Source organism: Nicrophorus vespilloides, unplaced genomic scaffold (assembly GCF_001412225.1).
Source record: "Nicrophorus vespilloides isolate i.1.1-1 unplaced genomic scaffold, Nicve_v1.0, whole genome shotgun sequence".
Classification (NCBI taxonomy): domain Eukaryota; kingdom Metazoa; phylum Arthropoda; class Insecta; order Coleoptera; family Silphidae; genus Nicrophorus; species Nicrophorus vespilloides.
In genome coordinates, this window is record NW_017096075.1 from 265,831 (window position 1) to 280,264 (window position 14,434).

General features: G+C 33.8%; 4 protein-coding genes across 6 annotated transcripts; 2 read left to right on the forward strand and 2 right to left on the reverse strand.

The window, feature by feature from the left end:
- Positions 1-446: 446 nt before the first annotated feature.
- LOC108569382 (E3 ubiquitin-protein ligase RNF168-like) lies at positions 447-2,604 on the reverse strand. 2 transcript variants are annotated; one of them, XM_017930909.1, is made up of 4 exons: positions 2,227-2,604; positions 2,036-2,062; positions 1,522-1,828; positions 447-1,462 (listed from the first exon to the last, which is right to left on the reverse strand). In XM_017930909.1, exons 1-4 carry the CDS (start codon positions 2,564-2,566, stop codon positions 952-954), a joined length of 1,185 nt encoding a protein of 394 aa, XP_017786398.1. In that variant the 5' UTR covers positions 2,567-2,604; the 3' UTR covers positions 447-951. The 2 variants fall into 2 exon arrangements, with proteins under 2 accessions (XP_017786398.1, XP_017786397.1); XM_017930908.1 differs by having other exon boundaries at positions 449-1,462; positions 1,522-2,062; positions 2,227-2,603.
- Positions 2,605-2,834: 230 nt separating this feature from the next.
- On the forward strand, positions 2,835-5,649 carry LOC108569404 (kelch-like protein diablo). 2 transcript variants are annotated; one of them, XM_017930943.1, is made up of 7 exons: positions 2,835-3,030; positions 3,367-3,641; positions 3,697-4,364; positions 4,419-4,620; positions 4,673-4,816; positions 4,877-5,219; positions 5,275-5,649. In XM_017930943.1, the coding sequence occupies exons 2-7, from the start codon at positions 3,445-3,447 to the stop codon at positions 5,464-5,466; spliced, it is 1,746 nt and encodes a 581-aa protein (XP_017786432.1). In that variant the 5' UTR covers positions 2,835-3,030; positions 3,367-3,444; the 3' UTR covers positions 5,467-5,649. The 2 variants fall into 2 exon arrangements, with proteins under 2 accessions (XP_017786432.1, XP_017786433.1); XM_017930944.1 differs by having other exon boundaries at positions 4,422-4,620.
- A 1,086-nt stretch (positions 5,650-6,735) lies between these two features.
- Positions 6,736-11,937, reverse strand: LOC108569397 (E3 ubiquitin-protein ligase Su(dx)). The gene is made up of 8 exons (XM_017930931.1): positions 11,777-11,937; positions 10,845-10,941; positions 10,204-10,776; positions 9,161-9,517; positions 8,969-9,094; positions 8,072-8,908; positions 7,744-8,018; positions 6,736-7,688 (listed from the first exon to the last, which is right to left on the reverse strand). Exons 2-8 carry the CDS (start codon positions 10,900-10,902, stop codon positions 7,419-7,421), a joined length of 2,496 nt encoding a protein of 831 aa, XP_017786420.1. The 5' UTR covers positions 10,903-10,941; positions 11,777-11,937; the 3' UTR covers positions 6,736-7,418.
- Positions 11,938-12,020: 83 nt separating this feature from the next.
- On the forward strand, positions 12,021-13,585 carry LOC108569383 (RNA-binding protein NOB1). The gene is made up of 2 exons (XM_017930910.1): positions 12,021-12,213; positions 12,272-13,585. The coding sequence occupies exons 1-2, from the start codon at positions 12,133-12,135 to the stop codon at positions 13,466-13,468; spliced, it is 1,278 nt and encodes a 425-aa protein (XP_017786399.1). The 5' UTR covers positions 12,021-12,132; the 3' UTR covers positions 13,469-13,585.
- Positions 13,586-14,434: the final 849 nt, after the last annotated feature.

The following is a 14,434-nucleotide window of genomic DNA, read 5'->3' on the forward strand; positions in this document are numbered from 1 at the left end:
ATACAAGTTTCTTTTAATGTGTGTTTCTGCTCAATATATCTATTAAAGTATAACTAATTAAATCACAGCGAATGTTTAAAAAAAAATTTGCTTGCTTCTTGTTCAATTACAAATGTACAAGTATTTACAAAATGCGTAAAAAAATAGTAAATATAAAACTGAAATCACGCTTAGTATGTTTTTTTCCTTATATGTACAATATATGCACTGTTTATATTTTTATTTACTTTTTTTTTTTGGTTGTTGGATATCTTTACTTATATAAAAATATTCCTTTCATACCTTAACAGTATAGAGCTTCTAGCTATTACAGTTGTTACTATTATTGGTTTTCTTCAAGAAAAATTAATATATATAATGTATTAAAGTAAAGTATATATAAATACATAAATTAAATATATAAAAGTAAAACTAAAGAAACAATTCAATAACATAAGATATTCTAGGAATATTAGTGTTTTATCACAAATTTGAATTATTGAACCATTATATGAATATCGACAATTCGATGGATTTTGAGACAGAAAAGTTATTAGTTTACACAACCCCCCCTCCGAGAGTTTTCTTACATTAAATCAAATATTACTTTAGGTAATCAAACGTATATACATAATAAATTTTAAAGTAGCAATCTAATCATTGAATGTTACTTCCACTTAGTACGAAGTCTCTTATCAATTGCATAATTTTAATAAATAGATCTCGCCAAAAAACTAATTGCAATTGAATGAAACATACATTGAGGTATTAAATTATGTTTGTTATCGCAGTTCATTTTATATATATATATATAGTTCAATTTATCCAGATAAAAATAACCAAAGGTACTTACAATCATGTACAATATATTGTAGTCGATTCACATTTGTATCCCAAAAATAAAAACAGCAATGACACACAGGTATTAATTTTTCCCCAAGTTCTAATTGCTGATTGGAAAGACTTCATCTATTACTTGCATTTTGATGTGCTCATGATCTCAGTAATTGTAAGTTGCCTTTGCTTCCTGATATTATTACCGCAAGTAATACTGCTGCGCGTCGAATACCTTTCCTTATTAAATTGTTCCTGTAATTTCTTCGCATACTCCAAATCCTTCTTCATCTGCACCTCCTTCGTCTCCGTACTCTTCAGGCCATTCAAATTCATCTCGCTGGCATCGAATCCACGAAACGGTGATCCGGATATTTTCCGATCCCTTAATGTCATTTTAGTTCTTTTAGGCGGTTCCACTTTACAACACAAGTCTTTAATACTCGGCCTACGTTTGGGCGCATGTTGCGCAACTTTAGGAATCTTCAATGCTTTGCTTGGTTTTTCCGGCTCCGCTATCCGCTTCCTCTTTCTGAGACGCATATTTGGACTTGTTATTGTTGGTGGAAGAATTGGAGATACAGTTTCAAACCTTGCAAATGCTGAACCATTGCAACCAAATGCTAATAAACTATTGCCACTTGGTGCTCTATAAAAATTAAAAAAAATCATAAACACAATGCAATTTAGAGAATAACAGGTACTTACTTAATAGGTCCTGGATTTGTTTTCTCAAAACGAGCTGGCACTTTAACAATTGTAACAAATTGCGATGGGGGAATGTTTCTATGATCAATAGGTTTAAAGTATTTGCATTCATTTTCAATTGAGTCATTACTGTCTGAAACTTCAACAGTGAAATTCATCTTCTGTTTGATGGAAGTGACTTTTGTTGAGAAAATGTTCTTTAAAACTGTTGGTGCCACTGAATTTTTGTCCGAGTCAGATCCTTTTTTAATAAACTTATCTAATGGACGTAGCCTCTTCTTAATATCCTCACTTTTGGAGGATGTTTCTGCAACAAAACCCATATCTTTTGCAATTTGTCTTGCTACCTGCTCATCTAATCTAAGTTTTTCTTTTCTTGAGTTCTCTTCATGTTCTTCCTGCTCTTTGAGTTTCATTATAAGATCCACACTAGCCTTCTCTTGAATCTCTTTAGTTTTTTGCATTTCCAGCTGTTGTTGTCTCTTTTGTGCTTCATATTCTTTCCTAATCTCACCTGGTGTTGTAAGATGTATCGGAGCATCTAAACAGCAATAACAAAAATATGTATGAACAACAGTTTCGATAACAATTTTCATTATAAATATGTTTACTTTTCATAATAGACTTTAATACTTTTGTTATGTTGACATTTTAAACTTTAAGGTTATATTTTGATTGATGTATGTCTAGCGCAAAGAGACGTACCTTCCTCTAGGTTTTCCTCAACCCCACGTAAACGGTTCTGAACGTGATCGGCAAACTTCTGCTGAAGAACATCCCAGAGTTTTTCGTTAACAATTTTGTTATCCTTTTTGGCAATTCTGTGCCAGGAACCGAAACGTATTCTACATAAAGGACAAGTGAGATTCGCATTGGCCAAGGTGCCTTCGAAACACGGTAAACAATAGTCATGACTACACGGTAATGTAACTGGTTGTATTAAAATACATCTGCATATTGGACAAAGTACATCACCTAACGTTATATTCGAGTAGTTTACATTATTTACACTTTTCACAGATCGGACACTTCTTCTAGGGGCCATTTTATCAACACACAATTCCACTAACCAACACTAACATGAAAATAGATATATATATATATAATAAACTGTTACAAGAAATCAACAAATTTTGCCAACCTAATAAATATTTTCTAAACAATGGGGCATAATATTACAATGATCACAATTTGATTGAATATTACATGAATTAAAGAAATCATACAACAAAACTTGTTAATTTTATTAAATAAACTACCTCAGTGAATATCAATATTTGACTAACTTCAAGAGAAAGTTGACATATGTTCAATATGTCACGGAGCTGTCATTAAAAATATATGGATACAGTTATTTCACTGGAAATCACATAATTGTACTAAACCGAGTTAAAAACAATACTGATTGAGTTTGTGCAATGATTTGTATAAGTATAAAGTGAACAGTGGTTGTGATTTAATTGCTACTAAGGGTGCATTTGGAGGCTTAGGTTTCTAAAATCAGTAAAGGTAAATACTACTATTTATTTGTTTTATTTATTTGTAAACAATTATAATGCATCACACGTATATTTATATTCTTAAAATTATAAATATGTATTTTTTAATCTGTAACATTATGTGAATTTTATATAGAAAAGTTTATTAAGTGTTACTTAAGTAATTTGTTTTGCAACGTATAGTTCAAGACATCATTAACATATAATGGTGTAACAAAAGTGAAGTAATAATTATGGCAAAGTGCCATACTTCTTACTTATAGTCTTTAGTAACAATTGAGTAAGAAATTACTGGAATATAAATAGAATATATTGATTCAATTTGCTAATAAATATATTGTTTTAGATTGACACTGTGTGGGGTTGGGCTTCGCCGCCCTTAAGGCTGCAGCTAACTAGTAGTCTCAGAGGGGGGCCTTGCAGAATGGGTGGTGAAGTTGGTGAGAGGCCCCCCTCGCCGGCGAGGCTCTCACACACTTCAGACAAGCATCCCAAGAATACGTTGACTGAATTAAATCTATTGAGAAGACATAGAGAATTATGTGATGTTGTCCTCAATGTTGGTACAAGAAAAATATTTGCTCATCGGGTTATACTTAGTGCATGCAGTCCATACTTCAGGTAAGTTATAAAACTTTTATTAAAATATAAAATTATATTATGCATTATTTTACAGGGCAATGTTTACTGGTGAATTAGCTGAATCCCGTCAGACTGAAGTAACAATTCGCGACATTGATGAATTGGCAATGGACCTGCTGATAGACTTTTGCTACACCTCGCATATTGTGGTTGAAGAATCAAATGTACAAACACTTTTACCTGCAGCATGTCTGCTTCAATTAACCGAAATACAAGACATATGTTGCGAGTTTCTGAAACGCCAACTCGATCCATCTAACTGCTTAGGGATCAGAGCTTTTGCTGATACACATTCGTGTCGCGAGTTATTACGTATCGCCGATAAGTTTACGCAACATAATTTCCAGGAAGTAATGGAAAGTGAGGAGTTTCTTCTGTTGCCAGTTGGACAGTTAGTTGATATAATATCAAGTGATGAACTGAATGTTCGTACAGAGGAACAAGTCTTTAACGCTGTTATGTCCTGGGTTAAGTATAATGTTTCCGATAGAAGGCAGCATTTACCGCAGGTCCTTCAACACGTTAGACTTCCACTGTTGAGTCCCAAGTTTTTAGTAGGTACAGTTGGGTCTGATCTATTAGTACGGTCAGACGATTCCTGTCGCGATCTTGTGGATGAAGCCAAAAACTATTTACTTTTACCGCAAGAACGACCTTTGATGCAAGGTCCGCGAACGCGACCCAGGAAACCGACGAGGCGAGGTATTCATTATAGATTACTAGTTGTGACATGGGTTTGAACCATATTTATTTAAGGAGAAGTTCTATTTGCTGTCGGCGGCTGGTGCAGTGGTGATGCTATTGCTTCCGTAGAAAAATTCGATCCACAGACCATGGAGTGGAAAATGGTTGCACCTATGAGCAAAAGACGCTGCGGAGTTGGTGTTGCTGTTCTTAATGATCTCCTGTACGCCGTTGGCGGGCACGACGGACAAAGCTATTTAAATAGCATTGAAAGGTATATATTATATACTGTAATAAAACAATATTAATTGTTATTATTTTTGTAGATACGATCCACAAACAGATCAATGGTCTTGTGATGTAGCTCCAACTACTTCGTGCAGAACCAGCGTTGGTGTTGCTGTTTTAGATAATTTGCTTTATGCGGTTGGAGGTCAAGATGGCGTTCAATGTCTTAATCATGTAGAGAGGTGATATTTGAGTTAATTTTGTGTATATAGTTGAATAATATTAAATATTTTATTATTCAGATACGATCCAAAGGAAAATAAATGGAGCAAAGTTGCACCAATGACAACCAGACGTTTGGGTGTGGCTGTAGCTGTTCTAGGTGGTTACCTATATGCCATTGGTGGATCTGACGGTCAATCGCCTCTCAATACGGTGGAGCGTTATGATCCAAGAAGTAATAAATGGTCACCGGTTGCTCCGATGTCCACGAGAAGGAAGCATTTAGGGTGTGCAGTCTTCAATAATCTTATATACGCAGTAGGAGGTAGAGACGACTGCATGGAGTTAAGCAGCGCTGAACGTTATAATCCTCATACGAATAGCTGGAGTCCAATTGTTGCAATGACTTCTAGAAGAAGTGGAGTAAGTTTATCGAAGCAAATTATTTACAATGTACTAATAATAGATCGTCTTTTAGGTTGGACTAGCTGTCGTTAATGGTCAACTGTATGCAGTCGGCGGTTTCGATGGCACTGCTTATTTGAAGACAATAGAGGTATATGACACTGAACAGAATCAGTGGCGATTGTGCGGAGCGATGAATTACCGAAGATTGGGAGGCGGAGTCGGTGTTATGAGGGCTCCGCAGACGGAAAATCGGGTTTGGTAGCTAAACCCGAACGCCCCTACTTTACAGTCACTTAAGCGCGATGTTGTCACTGTCACCTATTCCGGTTCTTTGAATACGAGACCGTTTAGGGGCAAGGACGATCTAGCGTAAACTTTTCTTTCTTTTTCATCATCATTTTTTTTTTTTAATTATTTGTTAATTGTAAATATATTTTTTTATTACATATTTATTTGTACTGTTATTTTAAAAGTAAAGTGGTCGGGCTGCAATTAGTTTTAATTGTATTCTTATGGTACAGAGGTTCTGTATTGATTGTACGAATAAGAAATATGAATATAATAGATAAAACCAAATGGTATGGAAATTATAGGCAATTGTTTACTTTCGGTATAACCAATGAATGAACTATAAAGTTTAGAGTGATGAATTCCTCTATATAGTTGAATATATCATAGATATTTGTAAAACCGATATTAATTTTAAAAGCTAAATTCGCGCATAAATCCGGTATTATATGTATGAAACGTCGTTCTCTGTTATAAAAATGATAAAGTTGAATGAATAGTGTACGAAGGAGATATAATATATCGCTGTAGATCAATGCTTTCATTTATTTTAATTAAATTTTGTACATATGTTATAATTATTTTTCCTACGAGCTGTGTTATATTCTAAGTATCTACTATTATATGTAAGCTAATTAATTATTTTTTTATATAGCGTACATACATTAAAATACACTGTTACAATATATGATATTATATATGTATCTTGAAATGTTTAACTTTTCAATCAATTTATCAAATGCTCTGAATGTTAGAAATATCTGTCAAATAAATAATTAAACGTTAAAATAAAACAATTTAACGTTCCCATAAACTTTTGCCTTTTCGCCAAATTCTTATAAGTAAGGTATACATAGACTAATAATCTGTAATTTACATTAAAAATTAATTGCACCTTTAAATCTGACTTTTATTTCCAAAGAGTTTTTATCCATTTTTTGTAGTTCCATAGTTTACCCAATTAATGAGGGTATGAATTACTATAGAATGATAAATAACTACTATTGACAAAAACGTTTTAAAAAAGATAGTAATTTAATAAATGAAGTAGTTCAGAAGTTGTTGTGTTTTGTGGCAAATAAAATGAGACATACGAATGAGAAAGGAAAATAATTTGTCATAAAAATGACAATTTTATTGTGTCATCATTGTAAGATTATAAAACATATTGCGCTTCAACTAATTTCAAAATCTATTAGCGTATAATAATAATAATATTATATAATATATTAATTGTGAACTATATACATGATTGAAAATAACATTAGATAAACGTTATAAATTATTCAATTTTGAAATCTATATTTACTACACTACACTAAGCATCATAAACTTTATACAGTTAGCCCATACTAGCGTTTATTATTAACATATAAATACAAATGAAAAATTTCGCTTTGGTGTTTTGCTATTCAATAAATAAACAAACAAAAAGAAAAGAAAGAAAAAAAGAAGAAAAATACATCATTAGGAGAGAATATGCAGTTTAAAGACAAAATGTAAACTCAAAATACAAATTTTAAATAGTATGGAATGTAAAAAAACCAGTGTATATATTATTATTATTTTAAAAATCGGTTCGTGACAGACAATATTTACAAACTATCAATACTCCGCATTATTTACACGATTTCAGCTGATTCAATTTACGTGGGCCAAAACAGAATGAATAATACATAATAAAACTAAACTATCACAAATATCATAAGCAAAAATTGCACGCAACATAAACATTATTGACTAATATAAATTACAAACAAAAATAATTGAAAGAAAACTGTAAATTTTTATTAAATTAATGATCTCTTTCTCTATATATATATATTTATTGAAGGGCAAATTAAGTATCTTAGGCCCAAAGAAATTCAGCAATTTCGATTATATCCAAATCAGGTACAGCCCCCCTTTATTCAGTCGCACAGTTTATTATTCCTGCCCGAATCCGTCAGTCTCTTCAATTGCGTAATTCAACTTCTCAACTAATTGATCATAACTTTTGTATGGTGGTAAGTCGAGTCGATTGAAACAAGTGTGCGATCGCGGCAACCATGTGTCTTTTCCTACTTTTTCAATGCAGAAACGTTGAGGACCATTCGAACCCATCAACTCGCCAAAACCGCCCACCGGAACTCTGCACGTTCCCGTTACAAACTGCAAGAGACGCGTTCTCTTCTCATTGTCTGCTTGTTTGACAAACTAAAGAACAAAATTATTAAAAACAAGATTTCACATCGTTATTTTCTCTATTTACCTGCCAAAACCAAACCACTTGTTTACTATTTCTTGTGTAATGCCTGTATATAGTATGTCTTTGCCAATCTTCAACGTCAATTTCTTGCATTCCACATAGCAACAACTCCAGCTCTCTTTCATCGAAATACTTTAACCATTCAAGTGGGACTACTTCATTGAAGCCCTCCAAAAATGCTTTAGTCTGCTGTTCAATGCCTCTGGTCATTCTCCATTCTGTCATAAGAGTAATGTACTCTTCTTTATTTTCTTCAGTAACTCTCTCCTTATCACCACCTAAAATATCAAAAATTTAATAAAGAAAGATTGACGCTTAATCAAAAATTTACTTTTCTTTAATTCATGGTGCACCACTTGTCCAAGCACTTCAAAATCAACACTATAATATAACTCTAGCACGCATTCATCAATGTTATTATCTTTGATCCAAACAAGTGAATTGTAAAACTCTGGATCAATGCTTTCTATGTCCTTCATAACCAATTTCTTATTCAACATTCTCTTGTAGAAAGGCATTGTAAATCCAGAATATATAAATCTGCCGTGATATAGTGCCATAGCAATAAATCTGCCTATAAATTTGAAATACATTAAATGATCCGGATTAACGTACGAAGCTGGATTAATCTGAAGGCTGTAATTGTTTTTGTTCGCGTACTCAAATAAGCAGTACATTGGATTGAGCACTTCGTGAGATAGCAGGAAAAACCATTCGCGTGATACACCGCCATAATCGAGACCTTCTTCGCCTTTGAAAATGATATAAAGCCGCCTTCGAAGTTCGTAAGCAGGCAAACGCATTATAGTGTGATACGAGTCTTCGAACAATGTCTGTCTGGTCACAGTTATTTTGATGTGACTTGGCAAAGAATTGCTTTGACACAAGTATCTAAACTGGCCGATTTTCCATCTGAATGAACGTTCATAGTTACGCGGTACACCGTAAACACCTTTTGGACCCTTCGGGGCTCCCGGTCTGGGATCTTCAAAAGTAGTAGTTTTTGTATTATGGTCAACAAAATATCGCTTATTATCTTCAGTGTAACGTATTTCCCAACCAGGAGGAAGAGCGCCGTCATCAACATCACTATTCATTTCTTGTCCTTGGGTGCGCGGGTCTTCCCATTGTGTTGTTCGGTTCTTATGATTAACAAAATAAACGCGACCTAAACAAACAAAAATGTTGTAATTACTTTCTTACGAAATACGCCAAGTATCATGATTACCTTCCGGTTGAACCCTTTTTTCCCAACCTGAAGGTAAAGTTCCCAAACTATCGTCTTCTTCTGGAGCTGCAGCACTGGTTCCCGCTATGGCCGGTTGTTGTGGTTGGTATAGGAATCGTTGATTGCCTAAATTTAGTATAAAGAAACTTAATGAATTCCCTTCAGCTGGCAAACGCAAATAATATCAAGTACCTTGCTGCACAATATGCTGCCTCTGTCCTTGCCATTGTTGATAGTGCTGCAATCTTTCTGTGTTAGGTCTTTGCCAAGTGGTAGTTCTAGTATTGTGATCGACGTAGTAGATTCTACCGCGATTGTCTCGACGCATCTCCCATCCAACAGGAAGAGGTTGCGGCCTCTCCCATGATGTTGATCTTGTGTTATGGTCTACATAATAACGTCTTCCATATGTATCGAAACGCATTTCCCAACCAGCCGGCAAGGCTTCCTCAGTTGATGGAGACACCCCATTTGTTTGAGCCGGTTCTACCTGTGGATTCGCCGTTCCATTTGCCATCGGTAACGAGGGAGCTCCCAAGGGAGGTCCGCCTAACGGATTAAACACATTTACAATTAAATAATCATCCTAACCTATATTCTTGCCAGATTTCAAATAACTCGTGAATTTACTAACATTTTAGACGTAATTGACAGTAAAGACTCATCAGTCAATTAAACACGTTCACTTAATACTCATGGCTGAAGGAATTCGTGACCTGTAGCCAGTTAAAAAGAAAATCTCGTAAAATCAAAAACTATAATACGGTTTACATTTAACTATCATTATGAGTTAAAACAGGATTTGACCTGATCTGTACTTAAATTAACAAAAAACATATTATCGACCACTTCAGATTAAAACAACCAATTGTCTTCATTAATTAAGTCCTATTTTTCTGCTTTACCGATAACTTTAAAGGAAAATACTTGCGTAATTATTAAAAGCTAGTTTCATTTATACAAATAAAAAAGAAAGTGGCACGTATATTGAAGAATAATTAAAAGTAAGTATATTCTAGGTTGAATGAATAATGAACTAACTCAGGGCCGTGTAAATTGTAAGAGCTCACTTATAGTACTTTAATAGATATTTACGACACTTTGACCCAACTAACATAAGTAACAATGTCAGTACATACATCAAATAAATCTGAAATATTAGTACTTTTAAAGATCGAGTTTAGGATTTCCCTTCAAAATGTACGTTCGTGCGAAAAAAGAGATGTGGATCTTACATATTGGTGGAATATTATTAGCACTATTGCTGCTGGATAGTGAAATGCTTCTTTCTATAGCTTGCCTTGGCGGAACCACCGGGGGCACAGCATTCTCAGTACCTTGGGTTCTGATCTTAGCCCTAACACCATTAAAAACGCTCCTCTGCTGGCCGCTATCATTATTGGCTTGGGACAACGGCATATTGTTTCCGTTTCGTCCAGTTTCTACAAATAAACCATCTAACATGCAGATCAATTCGCCGCTCTTGGTTCCTGTCTCGCTCTGCTTCTCGTTCATCAAATCAATGGTCAATTCCAAATTCTCGATTTTGCCATTATAGTGCATAAGCAGTTGGAACAAATCAAGTTGTTTCTCGCCAATGGTCGTATCCTTGCGGAAGTTGTTGTGATCCAAGACTGTGAAATGCAGCTTGGACCTGGCCATTATGAGAATTGTGAACGTCTCGTTCCATTTCGGCTGCGACGTATTCTTCACGATGTCCGTACGCACCGGATTGTTCCCATCTATAGTTAATTCCACATACGGACTAGGCTTCAGAATACCGCTGTTGCGTAAATGAGCACACTCGACTGAAACAGAATGCAAATGTGAATTATCTTTCACGTTAAAATGCAAATCACTATTTGCTAACACTTACTAGTCACATTAAGTTGATGATATCCCTGCTCTGGTAACAGCTCAGGGCAACAAGCCATTTTATTTTATTCAAGTCACTCACCAATCATTAGGATTACCTAAAAGCACAACCAAAAAATGCTAATACAAATATAGTGATAAGATAAAAACAAATATACAATCTTTATCATGAGTGTACACAATGAGAATATTAAATTTCAACAAAACAATAGGATATGATAATTTTCTACTTGGAATTAAATGAAAGTGAAAATCTGTGTTTTTACACCATATCAAATTATAAATCTCCATTTAAATGCGCGTAAATAATTGCACTATGTATTAAATACATCAACACTAATTGGGCAGAAGCATAACTGATATTCAAAGCTATTACATTTGCTTTCATAGGCTCATTAATCTTGCTTTTTTTTATCTAATTATTATTTTGCATTGCAACAGATTGTGAAATATCATTAAAATAGCAAAACCATTTTTGCTCACAACAATATCAATTAATTAAACACAATGTTTTCTTTTCTTGTATACTTGTTTTCACTTGACTTCACAATTGGATATAAATCTAATTCTTATTGCATTGATATGAATTCAATTTCTAAACAGTGTTGCAACTGAAAATAAAAACTTTTAAGAATAAATTGTGCTTATATAAAATTGCGTATGTACAAAAATCATAGAGAATCAATAAGAAATAGTCAAATAGGATTGTAACATGAATAATTTCACAAATCAATATGTAATTAATATCAACACACAAATCATATTTAAATAACGTTAAAACATACAATTCTATTAGCATATTTATATACAGATCTGTTTGTTTTTCTTTTTATAAACTATTTTGGAATTAATAATAATCATTTAATTTGAGTACATCAAGTGACGTCAATAAAAATGTTAAAATGTATGGTCAGCTTCTTGGAAGCTACTCACCAATACTTTGATCACAGTTGCACCGAAAAACATATGATAGTATTAACTTGTAGAAAACAGTTGGAAATTTCATCATAGTTTCGCAAACAATATATTTATACAATTTTTGACAACAGACCTCGGGCAACTATCGCCATTATTGAAATCAGTGTTGCCAAACATGAAAACACACAAAACTCTACAATTCCTACCGCCCCTTCTATTAAAAATCAACCTTACTTAAGTTTCATTGCTGCCAACAAAATAGAAGTACAGTAATTGACAAAAATAAAGTCTCTAAAGGTTAAACCATATTAACCATTTTTCATTCTATTTTGACGTTTGTTCCATGTGGTTTACACATGTAAAAGTGCAAAATGGTTTTAGATAGTGCTGAAAAACAAGTGGAACACTTGGTTGTAGATACTACAGCCTTCATCCAAAATGCACCCTTACAAGTATGTACCCAAAATATATTTATTTAGTTAAAACTATAGTAAAATTAAATTTTTACAGGATGTCGCTAAAAAAATGTACACAGTGGAAGAAGTTGTCAGTGAAATTACAAACAAAAGACAGCTTCGAAGACTATGTGTGCTACCTTATGAATTAGAAGTCAAGAATGTGTATCCAGAGAATATAAGAGTTGTTGCTGACTTTGCAAAGAAGACTGGTGATTTCCAATGTCTGTCTGGTACAGACATTAAAGTAATTGCTCTTGCATATCAAATGGAGAAAGAATTGGTAGGGACAGACCACTTGAGGCAAGAGCCAATCCATCAGAGAACAATTAAAATAACAACAACCAAACAGAAAATTGATCTAAAAGAGGATATTGCTGGATTTTATGTTCCTGGACAAGAAAACAAAATACTATCTGCAGAAAATCCGAAGGAAGTAACCAATGAAGTTCTAGATGAAGTGAAAAATTCAGAAACAGGAACAGTTGATGAAGAACTGAAAGAAAAATTTAAAACTTTAAATTGCAACGATTTGGAAGTGAATGACAATGATAATATTTTGCAAGTTGTTGAAAGTAAGGATGAATATGAGTCTGAAGAAGATGAAAGCAAATCAGATGAAGAAGAAAATGAATCAGATGATGATGATTCTTGGATAACTCCTTCTAATGTACAGATGGCTAAAAAGTCGATTCGGTCAGAGTTTATGGACGAAAAACATGTAAAGGTCGCTTGTATGACAACGGATTTTGCTATGCAAAATGTGCTGAGACAAATGAATCTGAATGTTTCAGCTTTAGATGGCAGAATGATTAAACAACTTAAAACGTACATCCTGCGTTGTTACACGTGCTTTAATACGACGAGCATCATGACGAAAAAGTTTTGTCCAAAGTGCGGTAATAACACTTTAAAGAGGGTTTCTTGTTCTGTGGATGAGAACGGCAAACAGCAAATTCATATTAACGCACGCAGACCGCTGACTTGCAAAGGAAAGAAGTACAGCATGCCTACGATAAAAGGTGGCAAACACTCAAGAAATCCTAAAGTCGCTGAAGATCAACCTATGCCGGATCAAAGACCGACAAGATTGGCAAAGATGAAAACGAATGCGATGGATGATGATTACACGGCTGGCTTTTCTCCGTTCGTTATGAAGGATGTTAATTCGAAAAGTGCACAACTCAGAATTAGACCTGGACAAGAAGCCAAACAGTGGTTGGGCGGCAACAGAGGACGGCCACGAAATTAACATTTTTTTATTATGTTTATTCCAGAAATATGTTTATTTAAGATATTTTTAAATAAGAAATTATTATAATATTCAATTAGTTTGTCTCATTTACAATTCTCGTACACATAATATTTAGATTCCTTTATGTATACAATCGGATCATAAATGTTGAACGTCTTAATAACATTAAGTACACATAACATGTAAGTATATCCCTTAATCAAATAAATCTTTGGTATTTTTTTGTGTGCCATCATTATCTAATGCCCATTGTAATTTTATTATCTCAAATTATTATTTGATTGAGAATCAATAAGATAATGTAAACGGAAGGAAGCAAATGCAGTAATACTTTATTGATACTTTCCTTCAGAAGCAATCCACCAGCATGGCTACTGCTGTGTGGTGTATGCTCTTCATAATTGATATTTGCCTAGCGACAAATCCCTTGCTGGAAATAAAGCAGTTCGAGGGTGAAGATGCATTCAATTCATTCATAAATGATACATTCTCATCGATGAATGACGTAATCCGATTGTTCGATTTATCTGAGGGCCGAAATTTATTTATTAACAAGGGTATACAGATGTCGTCTAGCGATATGTATGAACCGCACACATTCTACATATTCAACAACAATTTTAAAGTATTGACAACGACTAATGATGTAATTAGGACAGATGTAGTAAATCTTTTAGGTATAAGTAAATTGAAGCCATTCTTGGATGAAATTAGTGATTCAATTGTGACGAGCAGATACGCTCTGTATGTGTTTGCAGTTAATGATTTTGTAACATTACCCGATGAAGTTTTATTGGAGGGTCTGCAAAATATATGGAACGCGAAGATCTGGAGCTTCCAATTGCTTTATTACGATAAAGGATACATAGACGTTACTTATAACCCATTCGATCATAAGATCATTAGAATCACGAAAGATAATCAAGACACGTGGAATCAACTACATAAGTTTAATAACATTTT

Coding starts and splice junctions, on each gene's coding strand:
- LOC108569382 (XM_017930908.1), bottom strand. CDS start 2,566: ATGGCCCCTAGAAGAAGTGTCCGATCTGTGAAAAGTGTAAATAATGTA. Junction 2,063..2,226: donor TGAGGAAAACCTAGAGGAAG/GTACGTCTCTTT, acceptor ATTGCTGTTTAG/ATGCTCCGATACATCTTACA. Junction 1,463..1,521: donor ACAAATCCAGGACCTATTAA/GTAAGTACCTGT, acceptor TAATTTTTATAG/AGCACCAAGTGGCAATAGTT.
- LOC108569404 (XM_017930943.1), top strand. CDS start 3,445: ATGGGTGGTGAAGTTGGTGAGAGGCCCCCCTCGCCGGCGAGGCTCTCA. Junction 3,642..3,696: donor GCATGCAGTCCATACTTCAG/GTAAGTTATAAA, acceptor ATTATTTTACAG/GGCAATGTTTACTGGTGAAT. Junction 4,365..4,418: donor CAGGAAACCGACGAGGCGAG/GTATTCATTATA, acceptor TATTTATTTAAG/GAGAAGTTCTATTTGCTGTC.
- LOC108569397 (XM_017930931.1), bottom strand. CDS start 10,902: ATGGCTTGTTGCCCTGAGCTGTTACCAGAGCAGGGATATCATCAACTT. Junction 10,777..10,844: donor TCATCAACTTAATGTGACTA/GTAAGTGTTAGC, acceptor ATTCTGTTTCAG/TCGAGTGTGCTCATTTACGC. Junction 9,518..10,203: donor TAATAATATTCCACCAATAT/GTAAGATCCACA, acceptor TTAATCCGTTAG/GCGGACCTCCCTTGGGAGCT.
- LOC108569383 (XM_017930910.1), top strand. CDS start 12,133: ATGGTTTTAGATAGTGCTGAAAAACAAGTGGAACACTTGGTTGTAGAT. Junction 12,214..12,271: donor TCCAAAATGCACCCTTACAA/GTATGTACCCAA, acceptor AAATTTTTACAG/GATGTCGCTAAAAAAATGTA.